Source organism: Prunus dulcis, chromosome 6 (genome assembly GCF_902201215.1).
Source record: "Prunus dulcis chromosome 6, ALMONDv2, whole genome shotgun sequence".
In the NCBI taxonomy this organism is placed as follows: domain Eukaryota; kingdom Viridiplantae; phylum Streptophyta; class Magnoliopsida; order Rosales; family Rosaceae; genus Prunus; species Prunus dulcis.
This window is the reverse complement of record NC_047655.1, coordinates 27,228,338-27,252,991: the sequence shown is the minus strand read 5'-3', so window position 1 is coordinate 27,252,991 and position 24,654 is coordinate 27,228,338. Positions and strand designations below refer to the sequence as shown.

The 24,654-nt window shown below is 36.6% G+C and overlaps 5 protein-coding genes and 1 non-coding gene across 12 annotated transcripts; 5 read left to right on the top strand and 1 right to left on the bottom strand.

The window, feature by feature from the left end:
• Positions 1-164: 164 nt before the first annotated feature.
• On the top strand, positions 165-3,684 carry LOC117631791 (F-actin-capping protein subunit alpha). Its single transcript, XM_034365093.1, has 10 exons — positions 165-556; positions 695-810; positions 1,056-1,145; positions 1,288-1,352; positions 1,832-1,993; positions 2,217-2,295; positions 2,454-2,531; positions 2,807-2,881; positions 2,965-3,000; positions 3,233-3,684. The coding sequence occupies exons 1-10, from the start codon at positions 451-453 to the stop codon at positions 3,338-3,340; spliced, it is 915 nt and encodes a 304-aa protein (XP_034220984.1). The 5' UTR covers positions 165-450; the 3' UTR covers positions 3,341-3,684.
• A 294-nt stretch (positions 3,685-3,978) lies between these two features.
• On the top strand, positions 3,979-9,210 carry LOC117629758 (heparan-alpha-glucosaminide N-acetyltransferase). Of its 7 annotated transcripts, none has more exons than XM_034362350.1 (15): positions 3,979-4,092; positions 4,197-4,244; positions 4,891-5,722; positions 5,887-6,024; positions 6,132-6,213; positions 6,943-7,019; positions 7,123-7,238; positions 7,344-7,461; positions 7,640-7,756; positions 7,891-7,982; positions 8,125-8,191; positions 8,278-8,359; positions 8,432-8,523; positions 8,619-8,762; positions 8,878-9,210. In XM_034362350.1, the coding sequence occupies exons 3-15, from the start codon at positions 5,588-5,590 to the stop codon at positions 9,022-9,024; spliced, it is 1,407 nt and encodes a 468-aa protein (XP_034218241.1). In that variant the 5' UTR covers positions 3,979-4,092; positions 4,197-4,244; positions 4,891-5,587; the 3' UTR covers positions 9,025-9,210. The 7 variants fall into 7 exon arrangements, with proteins under 7 accessions (XP_034218241.1, XP_034218243.1, XP_034218246.1 ...); XM_034362352.1 differs by having other exon boundaries at positions 4,182-4,244; XM_034362354.1 differs by having other exon boundaries at positions 3,981-4,244; positions 4,891-4,939; positions 5,564-5,722.
• LOC117633309 lies at positions 4,602-4,701 on the top strand. The gene has a single exon (XR_004586622.1). It is a non-coding gene; the product is annotated as a small nucleolar RNA snoR127 (small nucleolar RNA).
• A 344-nt stretch (positions 9,211-9,554) lies between the features above and the next one.
• On the top strand, positions 9,555-13,134 carry LOC117629759 (26S proteasome regulatory subunit 6A homolog). Its single transcript, XM_034362357.1, has 10 exons — positions 9,555-9,811; positions 10,159-10,275; positions 10,637-10,744; positions 10,926-11,117; positions 11,199-11,390; positions 11,917-12,035; positions 12,173-12,260; positions 12,424-12,543; positions 12,629-12,769; positions 12,860-13,134. The coding sequence occupies exons 1-10, from the start codon at positions 9,695-9,697 to the stop codon at positions 12,935-12,937; spliced, it is 1,272 nt and encodes a 423-aa protein (XP_034218248.1). The 5' UTR covers positions 9,555-9,694; the 3' UTR covers positions 12,938-13,134.
• Positions 13,135-13,701: 567 nt separating this feature from the next.
• On the bottom strand, positions 13,702-14,259 carry LOC117630597 (translationally-controlled tumor protein homolog). The gene is given in 4 exon segments (XM_034363299.1): positions 13,702-13,819; positions 13,941-13,992; positions 13,995-14,082; positions 14,209-14,259. Coding segments are annotated over 4 exon segments (309 nt in total).
• A 3,987-nt stretch (positions 14,260-18,246) lies between these two features.
• Positions 18,247-24,564, top strand: LOC117630731 (E3 ubiquitin-protein ligase RFI2). Its single transcript, XM_034363471.1, has 6 exons — positions 18,247-18,777; positions 19,850-20,019; positions 21,267-21,325; positions 22,788-22,813; positions 22,916-23,306; positions 23,666-24,564. The coding sequence occupies exons 1-6, from the start codon at positions 18,597-18,599 to the stop codon at positions 24,141-24,143; spliced, it is 1,305 nt and encodes a 434-aa protein (XP_034219362.1). The 5' UTR covers positions 18,247-18,596; the 3' UTR covers positions 24,144-24,564.
• Positions 24,565-24,654: the final 90 nt, after the last annotated feature.

Here is a 24,654-nt window from a genome sequence, read left to right as displayed (position 1 = left end):
TTAGATGTTGCATGGGTCAGTGCAGAGGCTACAACCAAAAGGCACTACTTTCTGTGATGGCAATCACAACCGTCAGTTATCCTCAGATGGTATAATGATTGGACGGACAGGATCATGGGCATCATTGACCCCAGCAGGTTTTAGTGGTTACAAAAACCATCCCCACCACTCAAAATCATTTCGAGTTACAGTCACCGCCTCACACCTCCCAGGTGACCTTTACAGATCACAATTCACACACTTCAAAGGCAACTCTCCTCTACGACGCGTTTCAATCATAACAAATCCAGTCCGTTGATTTTTGTGGGCCCCGAGAAACTCAGCGTCTGGATTCTTACAGTTTTACGTGTTTCCCAGGAAATCACTCCTCTCTCTCTCTTTCCCTCTGAATCTTGCACCAGTTCATTTCCCATTCAAATCTCAGAGAGAGAGAGAGACTGAGAGAGAGAAATGGCGGACGAAGAAGAAGCAGAGCTTAGCGAGAAGCAGAAGAAAGAAATAGCAAAGTGGTTCCTTCTCAACTCTCCTCCAGGAGAAATCCAATTCGTTGCCAAAGGTGTCACCTTTGACCCCAAAGCGGCACTCTTTCTTCACATTTCTTTCGCTTTCTCTAATTTTGTTTCATTTTTAAATTTCAATTTTTGATCGATCATGTGAATCGCATTTTGTATTTGGTGTTTGGGTTTGGTGGCAGATGTGAAGGCGGTACTGAACGACGACGTTTTGTACGAGGAGGCTGCGTCAGAGGCATTCCCACTGTATAACAAATCCCACTTGATTTCCCTCGAAATGCCCGGTGGAATTGGAGACGTATGTTTTCTTATTCTTTTTTCTGTTTATTTTTTTTTCAATTGAAGTCTCGACTTTTCTGAATAAAGGCTCCCTCTTGGTTTTAGTGTTTCATTTCAACGAATTTTGGAGCTCTTATTTTATGAAATGTGAACTTTTTTACTCTTTTTGTTGTATGTATTTGTGCTCATTGGTTGTTCTTTCTCAAATGTATGGAATTGTGTGCATATATGGATTATATCTACTTATCTTTTTTGTGTGAACAGGTTATAGTTACATCATTTGGACAGCTCAATGAGACTGAGTTCATTGATCCCAGGACTGCTCAAGTTGCTGTAGTTGACCACATCAAACAGGCAAGTCTTATGCTTCCACACACCTAATATAAAAGCTTTCCATGTATTTTTGTTACCTTTGTTTGTAATTACATCCTATTTGATTTTGTCATCTAAGTTTTGTTACCAATTATTTCATCATAATGTGCTAAAATTGGTTCAGGTTTGTACAGAGGTGAGACCTGCTCTGGATGAGGAACTTCCATCAGCATATGTTGAGGAATTTCGGTATGCTTTTCTAAGTTTTATGGCAAGAAATTATTTCCATTTTGTATTCTCTAAGATAGTTGACTTAATATTAGGGCCTCTAGTGCTCTGCTTCATGTCAGGCATGCATGTTGATGTGCGTATTCCAAGTAATTTTACATGGCCAAAGTATTCGACCCTGCAGGAACTACTTTCTTTTGTCAATTTTGATATACCAAAGCAGTTTTTACTTGCTACAGTAAACCGAGGTTTGAGGATGCCTTTCCATAATGGCTGAGAGAGAACTTTGCAATAAACTTGTTACTTATGATCAAGTTATCTTTTGAGCGTGCTTGTTCATATGGCTATACAAAAATGAAAAATTATTGACAGCTTATGGAATTGGAAACATAGCACACAAAGAACCAAACTTGTTTTTATTTTATTCATGTGTGTATTTTTGTGTGTGCATACGTGCACTTGTGTGGGCTTGTGTATAATTCCACATTCTTTTGTGTCAGGTGTGCTCTCGATGCAGAAATACTTAAATATGTTGATGAAGCTTATCCAAAGGGAATTTGCTCAGTGTACTGTGGCAATGGTAAAGATGTAGAGGGCCCAGGATCTGACTTTGAGCTTGTAGTGGTGATTTCAGCTGCTAGACATAGCCCACAAAATTTCTGGTGCGTGAAATTAGTTATATACCCAACCCATGAGCTTGTTATTGCTCTTTAGTTTTGTATTCCAGTTATTTCAGTTAGAACAAAATGTATATGTAGTCTGTACCAACAAATGTGTCCTGTTATTACACCAGGTCATTTCGCTGTTACAAAGACAGTTAGATTTTCTTTCCTTCCTTTTTTACGTGGCCATCTTCTGATATAGTTTAATTGGCATGTTCCATAGCAACGGTAGTTGGCGCTCGATATGGAGCATTGAGTTCAAAGATGAATTACAAATGCTGGAATTGAGCGGCAAGCTGCAGGTATTTGTTGTTTTGGACTTGGTGCATGTCAGATATGCAGACTGGTTTCTTTGTCTCTATGCAATTCAGACTGCAGTAATTTGCTTGTTTCATAGTATAAGAACCTAACCATGAGTTAACTGTTTCTCATCTACGTCCTCCTATTCTTATCCTTTCAGGTGGGTGCACACTATTTTGAGGAGGGAAATGTGCAATTAGATGCAAAACATGAATGCAAAGATACAACAATTTTTCAGGTTGGAGTTAAGATATGACTATTGCCATGCATTGTCATTTTTATTTTGGTATTACTTGGGATGATTTATCATGCTAGGTCTCTACAGCAACAGTATAATTAAATTTGATATTGTGATGCTTAAGCATTGGATAGTTCCCATGTCGTGCTTCACATTATTGAATAAACATTTCCTGTTGCTTTTTAAACTTTTTTTCATAGCTTACAGATGTGTCCGTTTTATTCACCTATTTGATGCCTCCTTTTCTTGATTGATATGCCTCATATATGTTGCAGTCCTCTGAAGATAGTGCAATTACCATAGGCAATATTATTCGCCAACATGAGACAGAGTACTTGTCATCTCTCGAGGTCCGAAACATCCCACTTTCTTCAGTTTATAGCTGATGTTGTTTTACTTATTGAGCTTTTTACTAACAAATTTACTTCTACAGGAATCCTATTCAAACTTGCCTGATACCACGTTCAAGGTACCATTGACTTGAACTGACCCTGAAGTTAAACTTTTTGTATATTGGTACAGTGGAACATATTTGGACATGATACTTCCAACATAAAACATGAAACACATTTGCAGAAGAAAAATGTTTCTATATTATGTCTGAGCTCAAAACCATTCCAGTTGTTATTTTGTTAAATCTGTATTATGTTTTAACGGGAGATTGATTCCAGTGCTAACCTTCAAAACTTAATGTGATGCAGGATCTTCGAAGAAAGCTTCCAGTTACGCGCACCTTATTTCCATGGCAAAATACGTTGCAGTTCAGCTTGACAAGAGACATTACAAAAGAACTTGGCATCGGAAAGTGAATTCCACCTGTTCAACTGAAAGAACGAGTTTCTTCCCATCTAGACCCATAGCTTGAGTATGCCAGTCATACTTAGCGCTGACTATCTGTCGTTCCATTTTCTCGTTTCCATTCTGAGTCATGTCCTCTGCCATTGAAGCTTCTTTCCCTCAGTTTTGGTGCTTGTAATATAATTGTTATTTATGTCGTGTATAGTAAAGGGTTGTGGCTGATTCTCGTTGTGTTATAAACTTGTAACTAGTGAAGCTGTCGAGGAGTTTGTAATTTTATGTATTCTGAGGAGTGGCTTAATTTGTGCCTTTTCTTTCTACAAAGTGGAGATTTAAATTAGATAAGTTTGTGATTTGTGTGGTTCAGTGTTTACTAATTAACCATTAATCTCTGGACTCTGGAGTATATGTTGCATAAGCATATCACTTTTCACAAATGTAAACCAAATTTAGGTTTCGAAAGCCGCAAACTTAATCTTGTTTAAGGCATTAAACGTCGGTACTAATAAAGATCATAAAATACAGAAATATCAATACAAAAAGAAATTATATTGTAAATAGAAATACAGAATGAAACGCACGAAATATTTCTATATAAATTGTCGAAAAACATAACTGGGCTAGGTCAAGCCCGCGCAAACCAGTACTATATAAAGAGCTAACTGAGCCTGTGTTACTCTTTGAAAACATTTTCTCGCCGCAGATTTTCAGCAACCAAACGGCGAACTTTCACTTTTTTCTTACCTCATGTACTGATTTTTGGGTTAGGGTTTGGAATTTGATTCTCTTCTCACTTAAATTTAAAAACTTTCATCTTGTATTTGTATCGTATTTATTCTGATACTGTTGTAGTTGGTTTGATTACAGCTTCCACTTTCTCTGCTTAAAAACAGTGCAAGGCCACCTTATAGTAAAGTAAGGATCTTTCTCGCAAATTTAGTCTCTTTGGTTACAGAGAAAATTTAGGGAGAAAATAAGGTGCATTTCATTATGTTTTAGCACTGCAAATAAATACGATATACAAAGGAATAGACTTGACAAACAACTGACTGGGTTAGCTAAGATGTTTCTAATTATTTCATCCTTGAACAAATTTATTCTTCATCAATAAAATCTTCCCCTCTGAATCTTCTTTGGATGCTTCTTTTATGTTTGATCCATTTGGGACCCTTCCTCCCTCACTCTGTTGTGTTTGTTTACTGGTTAGTATTTGTGTCTTTGTGTGTTGTCTGTTTTGTGTTTGTGTCTTTGTGTGTTGTCTGTTTTGTTTGTCTGGGATGATGCAAATTAGCCAAATCATATGTGGATGTGCTCCATGGGGCAGATTTTCCTAAGCTTGTACTGGTTCCTATTTGAGAGGCATTTTGCCAGTCTCTTCTATGGACTTGGTTAGGCTTTTGATATTTGCCTTTTGTAGAAGTGCATCTATCTGATGATAAAACAGAGATAAGGGTTCTTGCTGACCAGAATTTTCCTGTCTTTCTTGAATTGGTTGTTTTTGTGTCACCTTTTCTTTGCTGACCAGAAATTCCAATGATGTAACCTTTTCTTTGTGATACAGACAGGATGACAGGTGCAGTAAAAAGCTTGTAACTTGCTGCAGAGTTGAGGTGGCTGGAAATTATTGTGGACTGTTTATTAATGTAAAATTGTTCCAAATCCCAATTATAAGATTTTTCCCTTGGAATTTCTCCAGAAAACAAAGGCTAATACAGTCTGTATAGTGATACTTTGAAGCTTAATCCACACTCCCATGGTACCAATAAATCAACAAGTTATGACTACTGCAACAATTTTCAGTATAAAAACATGGTTTTCTTTTATTGCTGGAAGAATAATAGAAAAACTGAAATCATAATATGAAACAAAATATTTGTCTTTTATGTTTATCCATAACAGTTATGTTCTGACCTCACGGGTCTTTTCCAAAAAATAAAATAGGAGAGGGGCAGTATACACATAACACACAGATGCTAGCATTCCCCCACTCGAAATTACTACGCTATGGGTTGTTTGTTATTTTGATATATTTATTGAGGATATGATATATTTTATATTTCAATGATTCATTCAATCCTCTAGAGGGGTAATTGCAAATTGACAAATATCCATGCAATCAGTCAGTCAGTCATCACTATCTGAGAGTGGACTCTGAGTTTAGTTATATAATATATTTTACAAGTAGCTTAGCTTAGCTTTTAGCTGAACTGAATAGCTCACCCTTATCATCAAAGCTCAAACACCGTTGACGTCACAAAATGGCCGAAATCAAAGCCGATACGACCACTCACCACCAACATCTCAACGTGTCGGAACCCGATATTTCGGACCACAAGCCTTCCAAGCCGAAACGTGTCGCTTCCCTCGACATCTTTCGTGGCCTCACTGTTTCGGTAACTCAAACAAGTTCACTCTATAGTTTACTTTTGTTGCTTCAATTCAGTGTCAAAACCGTAAACAGAAACAACGTTTTTGAGGTTCTTGTCGGGAGGAAACGAGACTTTTGTTAGCGTTTACGAATTTTTGACTTGGCATAGTTTTCTTCTTGATGATGCAGCTGATGATTTTGGTTGACGATGCTGGTGGAGAGTGGCCTGTGATTGGGCATGCGCCATGGAATGGCTGCAACCTTGCTGACTTTGTAATGCCATTCTTCTTGTTCATTGTGGGCATGGCCATTGCACTTTCTCTCAAGGTTGGTTTGCTTTCCTTTCTCTGTTTTTCAATTTTTCCTTCTTATTCAACAAAATGGTAGCATAATATTACAGTACAAATTTGAATTAATGACCTTTCTTCTTATAGAGAATACCAGACCAACTTTTAGCTGTCAAGAGGGTGATTCTTAGAACTCTCAAGCTTCTGTTCTGGGGTCTCCTATTACAAGGTCACTGTCCTTGAAACCTTATATTGAATATATTTGTTTGTTGGGTTCATTTTGACTCCTACTTTTCTTACATTTTTGGCCTTCAAGAGAAAAAGACATATAAACTAGGGACTATTATGTATTCCCTTTATTGATTTCATTTGCTTTCAGTTTCTAGTCTTATGTGAAAGAAACTCAAATAATATGATGTAGTTTTGTTCCATTTTCCCCCAGCTGAGGGGGTGAGGAAATCTGGCATAGCTAAATAAGGGAAAAAAAAACATTTCTCATCAAAATCTTAATTGCTTAACACTGCATTGTTTATTGTGATTCAACTGTTGCTCTTTGTATGATGCATCACTTTACATCACACTTGAAATTAGAAAGTTATTTCGGAATGCCTTGAATGCCACTATTGTTGAAGAGACTTGACTGGCATGGCTGCAGTCTGCAGATATTAGCTTAGATGGTTCCTGTTAAAGAGTTAAAATGTCAACGGTTGACTTGATTAATTCTTTAACAGTTCCTACAAGGCTCTAACATGTGGATGGACTGCTAGGAACTTAAGTTTCTTTTACTAATGAGGCTTAGAGGTCATTGACAAGTTAAGGGTCTCAGAATAATAACCAAAAGTCTACATATCAACATGTTTTCATAATAATCTGTTACTATTCAAGGACATAAAAGCAATAAGGGTCCAGACCTTACTTTGATACTCTCATGTTGACATGCCTTCAATATGTTGTGAAGGAGGTTTCTCACATGATCCTGACAAATTAACATATGGTGTTGACATGAAAGAAATAAGATGGTGTGGGATTCTCCAGGTAATTTTGATAATTCTATGCATTTACGTGTTGTTGATGTTGATTACATAGTTTAGTTTTATGATGCACTGCAACTTGTAGTAATTCATGTTACCCTTTGTAGAGAATTGCTCTTGCATATCTGGTAGTGGCTTTGATAGAAATTTTCTCCAGAGGTGCACAAACCAAAAATATGGCACCCAGCAGGTTCTCCATATTCAAATTATACTATTGGCATTGGTAATTCTTTTATTTCTATGATGCTATGGTTTTTTTCTCTATTTGTTATAGTTCTTTCATATTTAGGAAACAATTATGAATGAATTCTCCATTCAAAATTTCCAGGCTGGTGGCAGCATGTGTTCTCACTATTTACTTTGCTGTAATTTATGGGACATATGTTCCTGATTGGCAATTTACTGTCCTTGACAGAGAGCGTTTTGATTATGGGAAAAGTTTCACTGTAAGCCTCCAGTTCTCAGATTTCATACTTCTACTAAATGATATGAATCTGTTAAAATCTTTGTAAGAATTGCCGGGTAAGGAAAATTTGAATGTGTTTGAAGCTACAATATATTCTGTGTTTGAGAATTCTTTTCAGTGGCATTATTCATTTATCTACAAGGATTTCTTGTCAATAGGTAACTTGTGGCTTGAGAGGAAAACTAGATCCTCCTTGTAATGCAGTAGGATATATTGATAGAGAAGTGTTGGGAATCAATCACATGTATCCGCGTCCAGCTTGGAAAAGATCTAAAGTATGTAGTTTAATCTTATATATATATATATATATATATAATATATATATTTATATTTATATGATTTTCTGATGAAGAGCATATATCAGTGTCAGTTGTAAACGTTTAACCTTCTTTACTCCAAACTGCTGCAGGCTTGCACTGAGAATTCCCCATATGCAGGACCATTTCGACATGACGCTCCATCATGGTGCCATGCTCCTTTTGAACCTGAAGGAATTGTAAGGTAAATATAACCCTTTCCATTGTTGGACTTTAACCATTGCGTACTGAACTGGTTTTGGTGTTGTTCAACTACAGCTCAGAGATTAAGCCCTTGAGAAACTTTTTAGAACTTTATATTTATGTCGATTTGTTTCATCCTGTAGCTCTATATCTGCAATTCTCTCCACAATCATTGGAGTACATTTTGGTCATGTGCTTATACAAATGAAGGTCAAGTCTCAAATTTGATATACTTAGAGCTTCCTGGTTAGCATATGCAAGACTCTTCCTCACTGTTCTCACGTTTCCAACAACAGGGTCATCCAGCCAGACTGAAGCATTGGATCCCAGCGGGCTGTGCTCTCCTCGTCTTAGGAATCATTCTTCATTTCACTCACGGTGCGAAGTGTATGCAGCTATGTTTTGTTTACCAATCAATCATATATTTCTGATGTTTTATGCCCAGTGCAGCAATTCCTTCAAACAAACAGCTATATACATTTAGCTATGTATGTATAACATCTGGAGCAGCAGCTTTGGTGTTTTCAGCCTTCTACATTCTGGTATAGTTTTGTCATGAAAATTTTGATGGTTCTTTTATTTTTTCATGAGGTTTCTCAAATTTTCTCTGCTAAAGATCAACATCCTGCAATGCCAGGTTGATATCTGGGGTATAAAATACCTGTTCCTGCCACTGGAATGGATCGGCATGAACGCTATGCTTGTGTATGTTATGGCAGCTGAAGGCATCTTTGCAGGATTCATTAACAGGTGGTATTACGAGGACCCCCATAACACGCTAGTATGTTCGAATTCCATATGTTTTGCCTTCATTTTTCCAATGTAATTACCATGATTTTCGTATTAATTATTTTTTTCATTCATAGTTAGTTTGAATTGACTTGTGGCATGGGCAGATATATTGGATTCAAAAGCACATTTTCGTGGGGGTTTGGCATTCGAGGAGAGTAGGCATTCTGCTCTACGTCCTTTTTGCAGAGATCTTATTTTGGGGCATTGTTGCAGGCATTTTGCATCGGCTGGGCATATATTGGAAACTCTAAATTCTAATCCTATTGTTAGTACCTCTATAGTTTCTGCCCAGCTGAACCTTGAACTCCTTATGTATGGCTTCCTTAGGTTGAATCATTACCGTGACATTATCTTGTACATATGACATATCGTTGGATAGTACTGCTCATTGTCATTGAAATTTTCTTGTATAAATGTGTATTGGTACCTATTTTTCATTTATCGATTGTATAATTAAAAAGAAACAAGCAAACACTCAATAATCCACAAACTTTTTGGGTCCCTTTTTTTGATTTTGTTTTTTGATACAAATGATATTCTCCTTTAAACTAATCTGAACTACGGGAAGGCGAAACGGTAGTACAGTAGGCATTTTCAACTTTTCCTCCTGTGGTCGCTGTTTATTAATTTCTGTGGTGGAATAGTTTTGATTTGGATTTCAGTATGGACTTGGAATTTGTATTTCAACTCGACCAACAAAAAAAAAGGCCGAAGGCCCAAGTTTGGGCCCAACAGTACACAAACAAAAACCTCTCTCTCTTTTCAATTTTTTTTTTTTTGGGTGCCAAAGAGAAAAAAGAACAAAAACCTTTTCTTTAAGAACAAGTAGAAGCATAAGCATTCTACTTGCTCCCTCTCTCTGAAATCTGTAGCTGAAAACTCTCTCGGTTTCGATAAAGAAAAGGAATTAATCGGATTCAGATGGCTACCGGTATGGTAGAAGATACGAGCTTCGAGGACGAGCAGCTGGCCGCCATGACCACCGAGGACATTATCAGAGCCACTCGCCTTCTTGACAACGAGATCCGAATACTCAAGGTCCCTTCTTTCTCTCTCTCGCTCACTGATTGTGCTTCCACTTGTATTACTCTAGGGAACTAGTATTTTGAGCGACTTAGGGTTTTTTATAATCGCTGTCCTATGACTTGTTTAATTCCCAGAATCATCAATTATTTTCAGAATTAATATGAAAGAATTGACTTTGATTTTAGGGTTTCTGTGTAATTTTCTTATGATTTTATTTGTTTGGGAAATGATGCATTTTTAATATATTTCTATACGTTATTTGATGCTTTTTAGTATTTGACGTTGTCTGAATTGTGGTTTTTGGATTTCAATATGTAAATGGTTGTGCGTTTATCTGATATTGTTTTGTGGGATTGAAGGAAGAAATGCAAAGAACAAATTTGGAGTTGGATTCATACAAGGAGAAGATAAAGGAGAATCAGGAAAAGATTAAGCTCAATAAGCAGTTGCCTTACTTGGTAGGCAACATTGTTGAGGTAAGAATTTCTTTCTCTTAATCTCAATTATTTTCGTGGAAAAAGTCTACAGAAACAAAATTTTGGAGAATAGTGTTTAAGCTAAGTGTGCTCAATTGGAGAACTTGGCTCCTTCTGTTTGTCATCTCAACACAGCATTAATTGTAGTCGTATAATGAGTGTATGAAGATGTGAATTAAATCTTTAATGTTCCTGAAACCAGACTTATTGTGGTCAATCTAGCTACTCTTTCGTTGGTCTTTCTAAAATTATTGATATACTATATGGAGAACTTTAAGCTGTTGATGGCAAGTGAACTTCGTGTTTTTTGTTTGTTTGTTAGTCTTAGGCTCTTATTGGATTTTTTTCTTTTCTTTTCTAGATTCTGGAAATGAACCCAGAAGACGAGGCTGAGGAGGATGGTGCAAATATTGATCTTGACTCACAAAGAAAGGGGAAATGTGTTGTTTTGAAAACATCTACTCGCCAGGTAAGCCAGCTGAGTAATGTTCTATGTATATTCTTTAATCTCACTAGCAAAACCAATGAGTGTGTTTACTTGTATCATTTATTTCTTTACTTTAACAGCATTTTAATTTTATGATATGTGTTGATTATCATATTAGATGCATTGTTCACTAGCCGAATATGGGTTTTTTTCTTTGCTGCAGACTATCTTCCTGCCTGTTGTTGGGCTTGTTGATCCTGATAAGTTGAAGCCTGGTGATCTTGTTGGTGTGAACAAGGATAGTTACCTGATCTTGGATACTTTGCCATCCGAGTACGATTCTAGAGTAAAGGCTATGGAGGTCGACGAAAAACCGACTGAAGACTACAATGACATTGGAGGGCTAGAGAAGCAGGCAAGTTTCCAGATTTTAGGCATGCTCTGTTGGGTACCAAACATTTTGATGTTGTGCTCTAATTTGTTTTTACTGTAACAGATTCAAGAACTGGTTGAGGCGATTGTTTTACCCATGACCCACAAAGAGCGGTTTCAGAAATTAGGGATTCGTCCCCCAAAGGGAGTGCTATTGTATGGACCTCCTGGAACTGGTAAAACATTAATGGCTCGGGCATGTGCTGCACAAACCAATGCTACTTTTCTGAAACTGGCAGGCCCACAACTGGTTCAGGTATAGAAAAATTTGATATAATTATTACTAGTATCGTTTTCTTTTCATTGAATTCAAGGTTATATGCATGTACATGTTTAGCATGGGTGGCTGATTTTGAAATGATTTTGTGAATGCCTCTAATGCACTCTTTACATAGTTTGATTATCTTCATTTTGGCTTAGCCTTTGTTTGTTCTCCGTAATGCTGATCCTTTGCTCAGATTAGAGAAGGAATCGTCTATTTCTTAAAATTATTTTGCATTAGAGGTTCCTAAATCCTGAAAATTTGAATTATTTGTTTGTGAACTCTAGGTTTTCTGAGATATAAATCAGTTGTTAGATTTTCCTTTGTCTTACCTGTTTCTGATTAGGAGGAAATGATCCTTGTATCCTTTTTGGGAGAGTAAACGATCTCTGCATGACCTAGCTCTCTATGTTTAAATATGCTCAACTGTTGTATTAGCAATCATTTTTTAGGATGTTAGTGAACTCTAGATTTTCTAACTGGGTGCTTAATGAAGTAATCATACTTGGAGTTCATGTAGATGTTCATTGGGGATGGAGCAAAACTTGTTCGTGATGCCTTTCAGCTTGCAAAAGAGAAATCCCCCTGCATCATTTTCATAGATGAAATTGACGCAATTGGCACAAAGCGATTTGATAGGTATGCTATATTTCCTCAGCAGCCTTTTCTATGAATTATTTTCATATAGTTAACAAATATGTACTTGGATGCTGTTGCCCAATTTGATCACTGCATTCTTTCCTGATTGAAATTTGTTCTCTCATTGTTGGTTACAGTGAAGTGAGTGGAGATAGGGAGGTGCAACGTACAATGCTTGAACTGCTTAATCAGCTTGATGGCTTTAGTAGCGATGACCGGATCAAGGTTTGTTTATCCTTGTTTGTAGTGTATTCACTTTTCCTTCAACTATGATTCACTTGGGAACTCTTAGTAGATGTTTCAGCCTGTTTACTTTCTGGGCATCTAATACTCAGAGAACGTCTGCTTTATTTTGGTAACATTACCAATTTCATTGACTTAATTGCAGGTGATAGCAGCAACAAATCGTGCTGACATCCTTGATCCTGCTCTTATGCGTTCTGGTCGGTTGGATCGTAAAATTGAGTTTCCACATCCCACGGAAGATGCAAGAGCTAGAATTCTGCAGGTTTGTCTTTTACAATGCCTGATGTTTCGTGATTACTTTTCCGGTTGGAAGCATTCTTATTAAAACCTTTTTGTTGATTTTGTAGATTCACTCGAGGAAGATGAATGTCCACCCAGATGTGAATTTTGAAGAATTAGCTCGGTCTACTGATGATTTCAACGGTGCACAACTAAAAGCAGTGTGCGTGGAGGCAGGCATGCTGGCTCTGCGTCGGGATGCAACTGAGGTTAGTTGCTCTCATCTTTATTTGTGTGGTATTCTTGAACCTGCAGTACGAAGTGTACTAATCGTTAGTGTTGTTTTGGTTCTACTACAGGTCAACCACGAAGATTTTAATGAAGGTATCATTCAAGTTCAGGCGAAAAAGAAGGCGAGCCTCAACTATTATGCATAGAGTGGATGGATTCTCAAAGGGTCTTCAAGCCTAGTACAAGTTCCAACTTTTAAGTTTGTGCACCAGAACCATACCCTCGTGTAATTTGACCTATTGACTTGGTAGTAATTTGTGTTTGTTTTTATAACCGGTAATGGATAGACTGGCACTTGAGCATTTTGCAGTGACACTTGGAAGTTAATCCAAATATGTTAAAACCCTTTTTCTCGGAAAAAAAAAAAAAAATTTGCTGGTGAAAAAATACCAGTTATGGTGAACCTTTTAAATAACATTCAAAACTAAGAAACTATAATAAAAATTTGTACATGTAGCACCACCATCCAATGGCAGGCGTGGTTCATCCTCTAAGAGAGTAGATGCGAAGATTCGGATCGAAGATCTTTGCCTGATAGTTCATTCTCGAGGAGAGAACAAGCTGCAATCGGGGGCATGAAGGGAAGAGCCTGTCCAAACATCACATGCCAGCAGATGTGGTCACCATCATAGGTACTCAAGATTTTGTGTCTGGAGAGGTGGATAGATAGGACTACTAGTTGCTCGATCAGGACCCTAGCTTTTTCTTGGGAGTAGAGTGAGGAGTCAATGAAGGTTTGCTTGTGGTTCTAATTGATAGGTGTTTGCAATGGGCTTTCGTCTCAGGCTCAGGTAGTTCAGTCTCCGGTGAAGTAGAGGGAGCCGAAGGCGAGCGCTTTCAATGCCTTATTGCCCTTGTCTGCTTCTTGAAGTGAATGTAGTGCTTGTAGAAAGTATCCTTTCTATTCTTATTAACACACTATTTCCTTCAAACCATAGGCAAGGTAGATAAATGTTGGGTCGGTGGCACCTTCCTTGTAGTATGCAAAAACAATGCTCCCATCATCATGCATGCTCTCCCCCACAGAACTGCCACAACAAACCAAACCCACAAACTCACGCAATCAATTAAATCTTAGATTAAAAGTAAGTAAACAAATTAACCAAATTGGTTGAATTAGCAGGCAGGTGGAGAAAAGAGAGCACATACAATTGGAGGTCGCTGAGTTTAGAGATCAAGAATTTGGTGGCCCCCTCAATATATATGCTTCTTGAAAAGCTCTTGGTGTCAACAACTTTATGTACCTCTTCGTGAATGTCACAAACTGCTTTTTGTCCATAGCTGGTTGCTTCTATTCATGACAAATATAGAGTATACCAGAATGAACCATTTTGTTTTAACTTTTAAGTAACTATATAGAAGAAAAACATGCTTGATTATCAAAATGATTAATGAGTAATTATCTAGCTTCACTCACCTGAAGCCTGAAGGTATCAACAATGTCAACAACCCAAAGAAAGAAGCTCATCACCTGACTCTAAGCATCATCATTTATCTAAAATAACTTGGCATCAACAACACAAATCCAAACCCAAGAGATTACCTGACACAATCAATAAATAAGTGGTCGTTAATCTAAGCAATAAGATCTCCTCTAAGAACATTATTCCCAGTAAAATTGTAAAGGTGAAACTTTTGTCCATCAAAACTTACCCTAAAGTTCGTTTCAGAAATACTTTTATATTCCCATTTCATTGGCTTTCTAAGAAATAAAAAGAATGAGACAATGAAACGAAAATAGAGAAATTTTGCTGGAAGAGACCAAAAATTGTAACAAAAAGGAAAACATTGAGGCAGTTGGTCCGGATACACAAGCATGTTTACTTAGTTTTTTTTGCGTGATTTGGTTCAATTTATCAGAGCAACAGAGACTGTTTCGGAGCTCAGAGGCTGAGTATTTATAGATAAAATAGCGTAACGAAAGTGTATTGGTAGCAGAAGTTGAGCTGCGACAGAATTACTAAAATAGGTTATTGTTTTCAATAGAATTGCGGTTGCTGTCCTTTCACTGTAAACTTGGTTTGACCAAGAGTCATCGAGGGAGCGGGCCCAAGATTCTCCCCTCGGTGTCAGGGAAAAGTTCCTGCACGATTCAATGTGGTTTTCCCTGGATCAGATGACGTTTTTTGTAGGCCCCACATGCAGTACTCTTCTGGACTGATCATAGCCGTTGCTTGCACCATGTTACAATCGATGACGTGACTTGGGCTTGCTGATACGACATATGAGGGGCCCCACCTTGGCTCAAAAATCATGACGGTGCAGGGTGATAATAATCTTTTTCTTCTTTTTCTGGTGAAAATTATGCCTTTCTTTTACTACTTGTTGCTGGTACTACAAATATATAATTGATAGAATTTACCAAAAACAAATGTTGATTAGAAGTCCTTGCTAACGTCTTTTATATTTGATTTCTACCAAACAAAAATAATGCTCACAGAACAATTGTTATACTTAGGCTATATGGATTTTGGAATGATAAATATATCTAAATTATTAATTTTGGGAGGGTGCAATAAATATATTATCTCTTACATGAATGATTCGAACGTTATTATAGTGCGGAGATATGTATTTTTTACTATTCTTCCATATTTACAAGAGCGGAACTATTAAGAGATTGTACTAGGCTTTAGTTTGATGCTAAGTTTCACTTTAGGCTTTAATTTGGTACTAAGTTTTTTTAAAAAAATGCAGTACAATTAAATATTAGCTTACTACCTCATAGCCACACATAGTATATTTTTTTTTCTCAGCCAACAGAAAGGTACAAGACCAGACAAACATAACTTACAAAAAGATTATTTATTTATTTATTTTTTAAATATTAGAACATTAAAATAACACAACTTGCACTTTTTTTCCTGCTCCATTATTGTTTGTCGTTGGTCAAACTCAAATACAACATTAATATATTAGAACATCATTAAATCAATGGTACCAATCTCTTCCCCAATTTGTATGCAATCAACTCACCTTTATTTCTCAAGTTTTTGATCTTTATTCATTGGTTGTTTGTTTGCTAATTAATTGACTTCAATTTTTTTTTAGGACCTTTCCTATTGAAAGGGATAATAACATATTAAACACACACACAATACGGATGCTAGGACTTGAACCCATGACTTTCTTGATTGAGTAAATACTCCAAACCACTACACTAGTGCGTCCTTTGCATTAACTCCAATTTTTAGTTCCACTGATTTGTGTTTTTTTTTTATTTGGTTGTACTTATTTGTGTTAGTGTTTGGAAAATGAATTACTAAATTTAACTAGACTATAGGCCTCGTTCGCATTTAGTTATGCTGTTTTCGGGCTTTAAGGCCCCTTATCAAAAATAAAATTTAAACAATTTAAATCATTATATATTATATTATAGAAGAAGTCAAGAAAAAAATTTTAGCCATTGCATGTTTACAAATGGTGTCAATACGGACCTCTGCATAGAAGAGAGATATATATATATGTATATATATATATATGTTTGTTCACATATTCTTATTTTTATAATATAAAAAATTTAAGGGGTTTTTTTTTTTTTTTTTGCGCTTTTGGTGTAGGTCCAACCAATCAATGAAACTCACCCTGTTTTATTGCTCAAATTCTTTTAACTTATTGTATTTTGTTACTTATCAAAGGATGAGAGAGATAGGAAAAAGTGAACAGTACAACGTGAATCGTGATAGATAAGTTTTTCTCCAATGGATGATGTTGGAGAAGATCGAGTTAAAAAAACCAATGAAACTGTTTAGAAAAGTAGACTAAGAATATAAACAAATGGCACCGAATATTCGTGGCATGCGGACTGAGACGTTCCCATTACTTAGTCAATGAAAGCTGAGTGGGATAAGAATAAAGGCATGCAATAGAACGCACATGATCATTGTAAACCTTGACCATCTAGTTGGGAATCGGTTTTCAGACCGTCCATATGATATCATCAAATATATAAACATAAAAGAAGGCAACCATCCAATTATGTTTGGATCTTGAACACCACCATTTTTAACCCACTCCTTTTGTGTATAGTTTTACAAAATCTGTAGGAGAAAAGCCAGTGGGAATAAATAGAAGATGAATGTTCGTGAATTTTGCCAAAAACAGTTGTTCACACATTCAGTTTATGAGTAACAAAGTAACAGTCACTCACGCGCACGTAAACGGCTGTTTGTCATAATATCTCAAAGAAGGGTTATGCTCCACAAGTGGGACATGGAATGCAATTCAGCATGACCCCATTAACTCTTCTGACTCTACAAGCTAGGACAGATTTTTGAAAGTTCATGGAGATAATGCAGAGGCAACAGAGAGATAATTACTGTCTTTTGGGTTCTTGTTATAGTGCTTTTCAGTTTTTATGATTGCCTTTTCTTTTTGACATATGCGTAGCACATAGCAGGAGAAAACCAAACGCGTGTTGTTTTTGAGCGTTTTTGTTAAAAGGCAATTGAACAACGCGTGTTATGACCAAACCCACTTGGCAATTGCAGGATTTGTCGATGCATGCAAGTAAACACACAATGACTACAAGATACCAGGAAATTAGGTACTAATACGGTCAAAATTTCAGGGTTGGCATTGTCTTTTTCGTTTATTTATTTTGAAAATTTCATTGAGAATTTTACTTTTTATCAATTCATTTCCAATCATGAAGACCGTCACCTAAATCTGTGGGGTTGGTTTTTAGTTTTTATTTAAAAATATATATATATATATATTAGTTGGAAAAATCCAACACATGATCGAAAGAAATGCTTTTAACAACTGAAAAAAGTTAGAAACATAAAATTACGTGTTAACAAACGCATGAGAAATCATGAATTAGAATTGATTCTAATACCGAAATCGAAAATGTAAATAATTCCAATACATATTTAAGGTAAATATCAACATGGGCTAGAAGCTCATTGCAAAGTGTGCGATGATTACTATGTCATCCTTAATTCTCTTAGCATATGAGTAAATTTGCATACGTCCCAATCATTTTCAATCAACAGTATTATACCAAAAGTACACATTGATCAAATAGAGTGCAAACTCACAGGGAAGCCTTGCTTTATTTTGAAACTTGCATTTTAGGCAATGCATTAATTGTGATTGAGTTGGAAAAAAGTAGGAAGGAAAAAAGTGACTTGTACTTGTATAGCAGTAGCATCTTCCTAACTTAAAGCTCAAGAAAATATATAAACATTTAAAAATGGGACCCGACCCGACAAACCGGATCACAATACCGGAAAATTTCCCATTTTTGGGTCCCATTACCAAAGCTTTCTCTAACCCGAGAAAATAGAAACAAAATCTTATCTAACACCAAAAAAATAAAAAAAAAGAAAAAAAAAAAGAAAAAATGGGAAAGCGTTTGAGACAAACAACAACGTCGTCAACAAAAATCAAACTGCAGGGAAATCTCGAAACTCAATCACAGCCGTTGATCTGGATCATTTTGGACAGCGGTTATTGCGCCCACCTTAACCAAAGTCCACCATCCAACGGCCCGAAACACACGACTCAGAGATAGAGAGGTCGAGCGACAGAAAAGAAGAGATTTATCGATTGATTTGTCCATCAGAATTTTTTTTCCTGCACATCCAAGAACTCCATCTCTGACGACTGACCGTCTCCTCGTCTCTGCTTCGATCCTAACGACGTCGTCTCGTTTCGTCGTAATTACCAAACCAGACGTTGTGTTCCCGCCGGATTTACTTCGTCTCGTCTTTTTTTGTGCGGTTGAGGAAGAGAGAGAAAAACCGCTAGACGCCGGCCAAACGGAATTTAGGGTTTTGAGGGCTCGATTTGGGGGTTTCTATGGGGCTCGGGAGCGATGAAGAGGTCGTCGTTGAAGACAGCGATGGTGTTGGTGGTGGCGGTGGTTGTGGAGGCAAGTCGTACGGAGGCTCTGTCTCCTGCTCGATTTGCCTTGAAGTCGTCGCCGATAATGGGGACAGATCTTGGGCCAAGCTGCAATGTGGGCATCAATTTCATCTAGGTGAGTCAAAATTGAATCTTATTTGGGTTGGAATTTCATTTTTCCGGGTTGCAACAACAGAGATCCGGGTTCAATTTTGGTTTCTGATTTGGAAATTCTGTTGGATTTTGGTTTCTCTGGTAGTGGGCTCTTTGATTGGTTAAGAAATAGAAGAAAGTTCAGAAATTGAAACTGAATTATGCCTTTGCTTAGTTCAATTAAAGCTTTGGTTTTATTGGGTTGTCATTACTTGCCCCTGTTCTGAAATTACAGAAGTATGTGTATTATCCATTATATGTCCATCATTAATCGGTTTCTTTGATAAAGATATGATGATTAGATCTTTCTTGCGGAATCATGTAGTTTGATTTCTACATTTTGATTTGTTGTAGATGTTTGATTCAATAGATTGAACCAAATTTTGTACTGAAATTTGCAAAATTTGATATATAAAAAATTATAGATATTGGGATGCTTGAATTGGGATATAAATATTGGTCAGTCAAAAAGAATTATCGTTTTGCAAGGGGCCCTCTTGAAACGTTTTATCTCTTCAAACTAGTGGAGGGCACTGGAAGTGACTTTAGTTGGAGATTTGGAATCTCTATGAGCCATATTAATTGAAATATATATAACAGGTTGCCATACTGCCATTGTCAAAAGTGCGGCGTTGATACCCTTGGCCTGGTCTCTTAATCTAAGTATACGGCATTGAGGGATTATAATGTCAAAATTTACTCAGAGGTTCAATAGATCAGTCTTCAGATCACTTTTCAGAAAATTTGTCCAGAGTTTTAACTTATTCCAAATACACAAATCATTTGATCTTGCAGCCGAAATTTGGACATTCCCAATAGGGATTTCCTTTGGTAGCTTGGTCCTAGGCTTGAAAAGCCTTATGTCAGTCCGCTTGAGCCATGCCATCTGAGTTTTTTTTTTTTTTTTAGGCCAGTCGCCTTCCAGTGCTGATTGATTTTACTTGCACATTAAATCTGAGACATGGTTCTTTGAAGGACATAAGTTTAGTTATGCCTTTTCAGCAAGATGATGCACAGCTTTCATGGTCCTTGATTATTTTTTATGATCCTTTCAGATTGCATTGGTTCAGCCTTCAATATAAAGGGGGCAATGCAATGCCCTAATTGTCGGAAGATCGAGAAAGGTCAATGGCTTTATGCTAATGGATACCGTTCAATTCAAGAATTTGGCGTGGATGACTGGACCCATGATGAAGATCTTTATGATCTTGGTTACTCTGAAATGGTAAATAACAATCTCTTGAATTTTAACTTCTATTTTTAAGTTTCTTTTTTTATTTATGATCAATTTTCGATTTTTGCAGTCAAAATGCAAAGCTTTTCTTTTTATGATTTTTATATGCTGACACTATAATTATAATCCTTTGTTCATGCTTAGAAACGTCTCTGTGGTTTCAACCTACTTGTGACAAATATTAAGATTGTAAACAATGTAGTTAACTAACAAAACAGAGTCAATAGTACACAAAAAAGGATTACTGCTTCAAAGGCTAGGATAACTCATTCCTTATTAAAGGTGGTGGATGAGTGTATTCCCTTTCAAGCCAAAGGTCATGCTTCTAGATTTGCTTAATATCGATATGTAATTTATTATAAAAAAATCCCTATTTTAAAGCTTTACACAAGTAGACCTAGCTGACTTGCTTGAGAGCCTTATTGCTACTCGTAACACAGTCAGAATCTCAATTTTCTCCCTTGCTAGTGGTGAACACTCGCCTCAGCTTATAGGTGAGTTACTTTGTGCCTAGCGATAAAAATATTTATCTTGACCATTAACATTTCAACGTGGCTGGTATCAATTTTTTTGTCAAATGTATGTGAAGTTAAACGAGGCTATTTAGGAGCAAACTCTCAAATTTGTTAAATAGGCAGAACACAGTAAGCTTACAGTTATTGAGAAGAGCCTGAACTGATTGAGGTAATATTTTATTGTACAGTGCTATCAATAGAAGATCTAATTGACGGTTCATTTTCAAATGTGCGAAGTGTTATCTATATCAGTTATGAAGGCCTTCCTTTGCCTTCAAATCTGGAAAGGAACAAAGAGGAATCGAAGAGAACCAAAGCTTCATATTTTTAGTTGTCTTTTTAATTTCTTCCCGTTACAATAAATTGAAGAGCGGAACGTTATTGAAGATTAGATTGACGAATATTTCTAAGAAGAGCCTAACTAGAATCCTCCATATTGAAGTAGTGGTGCCACATGAAGCATTTGCATATTGCTGTTATTTATTTCCTTTCACAAGTAGCTTCCCACATAATCTTAAGGAGGACAACCTAATATCCTTCTGCATGTTATTCTCTGTTGAATGGATTAAAAAAAAAGAAGTGACATGTTTTGATGCTGAACTTCTATATCTTGTGTGTATAGATAAAGACTTAGATTTACTGATGTGCTCTATAGACTACTATTTAACAGAATGTTGTTCGCCATTTTGATATTTTTGTTTGGTATACAAATGCTTTTTGCAGTCCTTTGGTGTTCACTGGTGTCCATTTGGTAGCTTAGCACGACTTCCTTCATCATTTGAGTAAGTGATCTCATTTGCTATACTTCATGCTTAAACTTATTTTGGTTATAGTTCTTCTGTAATTAGCGTTTAGTTTATTGGGTTCAAAATACAACTAGTTTACATAGGATCATTAGAAAACTGATCTATTTTGAACTATGTCAAGAGCTTGACGAAATGGAAATTGAGTTGAGATATAGGTTTAGATGGGGATTCGAGATCCCGACCCCCATCTTGACTCACATATTGACCACAACTAATCTTTTCAAGTTCAAAGCGGGTTAAAAATCTAAACTTTTAGAAAAAGGGTTAGTTTTCAAACGGACCTATGCAAACAGGGTCTTTTATGAAGGAACCTTAGTTGTCTTTTCTTTTCTTGGCCAAAGTGTTTTGACCCTCACGACTTCTTTTTTGTTTGTTAAATTAGCAAGTTTGAATAAAAAAAACATTCATATGGATCTTTGCAATAAATTGTTCCTCCTGGTATGTGCAAGGAGAGGATATCTTCACAAAGGAACCCAAAGTAACCATAAAGAGTTGGAAAGCAGTTGCATGTGGCTAACTGGATTTTATTCTGCCATCTTCTTTTTACCACTCCATTTCATCTCTCAATAAGTTTACTTAAGAGTTTGCTGTTAATTTTGCACATTGGTTGGGTTGAGCAAAACATGTAGAATCATTGTTTTGACGGAAAGTATCATTGCCAATGGATCTTTGGTTTCCTGGGAAGCCTTATTGATTGCACACTTTTGGGTGCAGTTACGTTTTCCTGGGAAGTAACAAGAAAGCACTGAGCAGCATCATCTGGCTATTGTGCCAATATGTAAAGATAGTATTTTATTTTATTTTTCCTCCGTGCTGTTTTTCTCATATTTGTTATAGTATCTTATTTCTTCTCCTACAGTCGCAATTACTTATGGTTACTCTATATTTCTTTTTTTCTTCCATTCTTCCCAAATGTTTTGAAGTTTCAGCAAAAAGAGAATTTGGGATTTGTTCTTTCTAGAAAGTCTTATCGACTCTGACATAAGCATTGGTATTAGAAATAGTTTTGTTCATTTTAATGTTTGTTTATTGATTAAATAAAATTAACTTATACTTTTAACTAATTGACAAACTTTTACCAAATATTTAAACAAATCGTATAACATAAATGACATGAACATATGAATATATTATAACATGCACAGTCTTTAAAAAGTTTTCAGAAAATAACCAGCAACTTTAAAAGAAGACCAGCCATAGGGTGAGGGTGTGGTGGGGAGCAGAGGATATGAGTTTCTATTTTTGAATTTCAAGGTTAACTTTTTTCAGAAAAGATGATAAGACTATCAAATCAATTTTAGAGTTTAAATTTAATTGCCTTTAATGAACTCTATGATGTTGCAAGCAGACTTTTGTTTTTTTAAATTTTTTGTTGCTATTTATGTGCAATATTTTCTCCTCCTATATGTTAAACTTTTTCTTTTTTTACAATTAACAGGGAAGGGGAGTTCTCGCCAACTTCATGTAAGACCTTTTGCTTTTCATTTAACTTGTGATATTCTATTGTAGTTTGGCAGAGGTTAGCCTATAATGTGTAACATTTATAGGAGTAATGTTGCAATGCAGATCACGATTTACTTGGACAACATGCCATCTTTGCTGAGCATACAGCTGTATCATCTGCTGGTCATCCTTGCCCATATATTGCTTACTTTGGGCCAATTCACCCGTCATCCTCAAACTCCAGTGGAAGTGTGTCAGAAGCTTCCAACTTTAACCATCATTGGAGTGGCACATCAGTACCTAGTGAAATACCAAACTCCTATGCTTTTCCTGCCATGGATCTTCATTATCACAGTTGGGAGCACCATTCCCCGCCTCCATTTTCTACAACCAACAATCATATTGGTGGCGCTGAGCAGGGTTCAATTCCATCTGTTACTCAAAGATCTGCTAGGCCGAGTTCAGATTTACCAAGATCAGGATCTTTTATGCACCCATTCCTTGTTGGTCACAGGTATGCCTTGATAAAATTTGTAGGTGCTTTTCAGACTGTTTTCATCCTTCATTTACTGTAATGGAAGAAATATTAATTGCTTATTAGAATGTTTTAGAGGTATCACACACGCGATGTGTGTGAAGATTACAAAGAGAAAATGGGCTATGTGAGATAAGAGTGGATTGGTTGGATGTGGGCTAATATATACCATATCGATCCTTGGTTTCAAAATCTATTATTAGAATTGTTTGGATGAGAATTTGCATTACACATATATATAGGTATCATGTTTATTGAAGCATTAAGTATTTAATGCGATTTTTTTATATTAATTACATGAATCCTTGAGACGTTAACATGGGGAATTCTTCGTGCAGTTCTAGTGCTAGAGCTGGCAGCTCTGTCACATCCTCAATGATTCCTCCTTATCCAGGCAGCAATGCCCGGGCCCGTGACAGAGTCCAAGCTCTCCAGGCATACTATCAACAACAACAACCTAGTAATTCACCAACCATGCGTACACCCATAATTCAAGGAGCCCGAAGATCTAGCAGTCAAAGAGGCGTGGCTCAAGTAGGGCCAGTGGCTTCATCATCGGATCAAAATGGTGGTTTCTATTTTTTTCCCTCTGCCTCATCAGGTCGTAATTATCAAGAAGCTGAAAATCCTTTACCTAATCGTTTTCATGCATGGGAAAGAGATCACTTGCCTTCATTCTCGATGAATCAGGTTGACCGAGACCAAGGTTGGGCTGCTGTTCACCAGGGTGGCAGTGGGTCAGACTCAGCGATGAGAGGGAGCAGCTTCCGGCAAAGGCATGGGTCCGAGAGGACACCTTCACAAAATCGGTCATAGGCCTTTCTCATTATCCTTGTTTTGGTGAAGCAAACTACCACTACTATAACTGAAATCAAAAGTTATGTATGCTTGAAAAACGATAATATTATAATGCTTGGTGTCTAGTCATGACCTGACAGACTCCAAAAAATACTGTGGCGTGGCTCTGAAAATGATCTTTGCAGCCACATGGTGGTGTGATGGACTTAAGCTTCCTCTAGTTTCTTCGCCTTGAGGATATGAAATAAGATCTCGTTTTGGATGTGGCAAAGCTAGAAATTGAGCACTCTGACGACCCACAAAAACGCAATTCTTCAGGATAAAGTAAACAGTGGGTCATTTATTTATGTCCAAAAACATATTCCTCAAATGCAAATGCTTATGAGTGGTTTCAACTTTTGAACAATTATTGGTATACAAGAACTCAAATCTTTCCCAATTTTTCTGTCTAGTGCTCGTCTTCTTTTAAACTTTTTAAATAAACACCACACCTAGAGTACATAAATGAGTTTTCACAAGTTTTTACGTT

What these genes read in the sequence shown, in the direction of transcription:
- LOC117629759 (XM_034362357.1), top strand. Translation starts at nt 9,695, where the DNA reads ATGGCTACCGGTATGGTAGAAGATACGAGCTTCGAGGACGAGCAGCTG. An exon ending in TGGTAGGCAACATTGTTGAG is followed by an intron (nt 10,276 to 10,636) that starts GTAAGAATTTCT and finishes TTTCTTTTCTAG; the next exon opens with ATTCTGGAAATGAACCCAGA. An exon ending in CAAGAGCTAGAATTCTGCAG is followed by an intron (nt 12,544 to 12,628) that starts GTTTGTCTTTTA and finishes TTGATTTTGTAG; the next exon opens with ATTCACTCGAGGAAGATGAA.
- LOC117631791 (XM_034365093.1), top strand. Translation starts at nt 451, where the DNA reads ATGGCGGACGAAGAAGAAGCAGAGCTTAGCGAGAAGCAGAAGAAAGAA. An exon ending in TAGTTGACCACATCAAACAG is followed by an intron (nt 1,146 to 1,287) that starts GCAAGTCTTATG and finishes AAATTGGTTCAG; the next exon opens with GTTTGTACAGAGGTGAGACC. An exon ending in TGCCTGATACCACGTTCAAG is followed by an intron (nt 3,001 to 3,232) that starts GTACCATTGACT and finishes AATGTGATGCAG; the next exon opens with GATCTTCGAAGAAAGCTTCC.
- LOC117630731 (XM_034363471.1), top strand. Translation starts at nt 18,597, where the DNA reads ATGGGGCTCGGGAGCGATGAAGAGGTCGTCGTTGAAGACAGCGATGGT. An exon ending in TGGGCATCAATTTCATCTAG is followed by an intron (nt 18,778 to 19,849) that starts GTGAGTCAAAAT and finishes TGATCCTTTCAG; the next exon opens with ATTGCATTGGTTCAGCCTTC. An exon ending in CCATTCCTTGTTGGTCACAG is followed by an intron (nt 23,307 to 23,665) that starts GTATGCCTTGAT and finishes TTCTTCGTGCAG; the next exon opens with TTCTAGTGCTAGAGCTGGCA.
- LOC117629758 (XM_034362350.1), top strand. Translation starts at nt 5,588, where the DNA reads ATGGCCGAAATCAAAGCCGATACGACCACTCACCACCAACATCTCAAC. An exon ending in ATTATGGGAAAAGTTTCACT is followed by an intron (nt 7,462 to 7,639) that starts GTAAGCCTCCAG and finishes TCTTGTCAATAG; the next exon opens with GTAACTTGTGGCTTGAGAGG. An exon ending in GAACCTGAAGGAATTGTAAG is followed by an intron (nt 7,983 to 8,124) that starts GTAAATATAACC and finishes TTCATCCTGTAG; the next exon opens with CTCTATATCTGCAATTCTCT.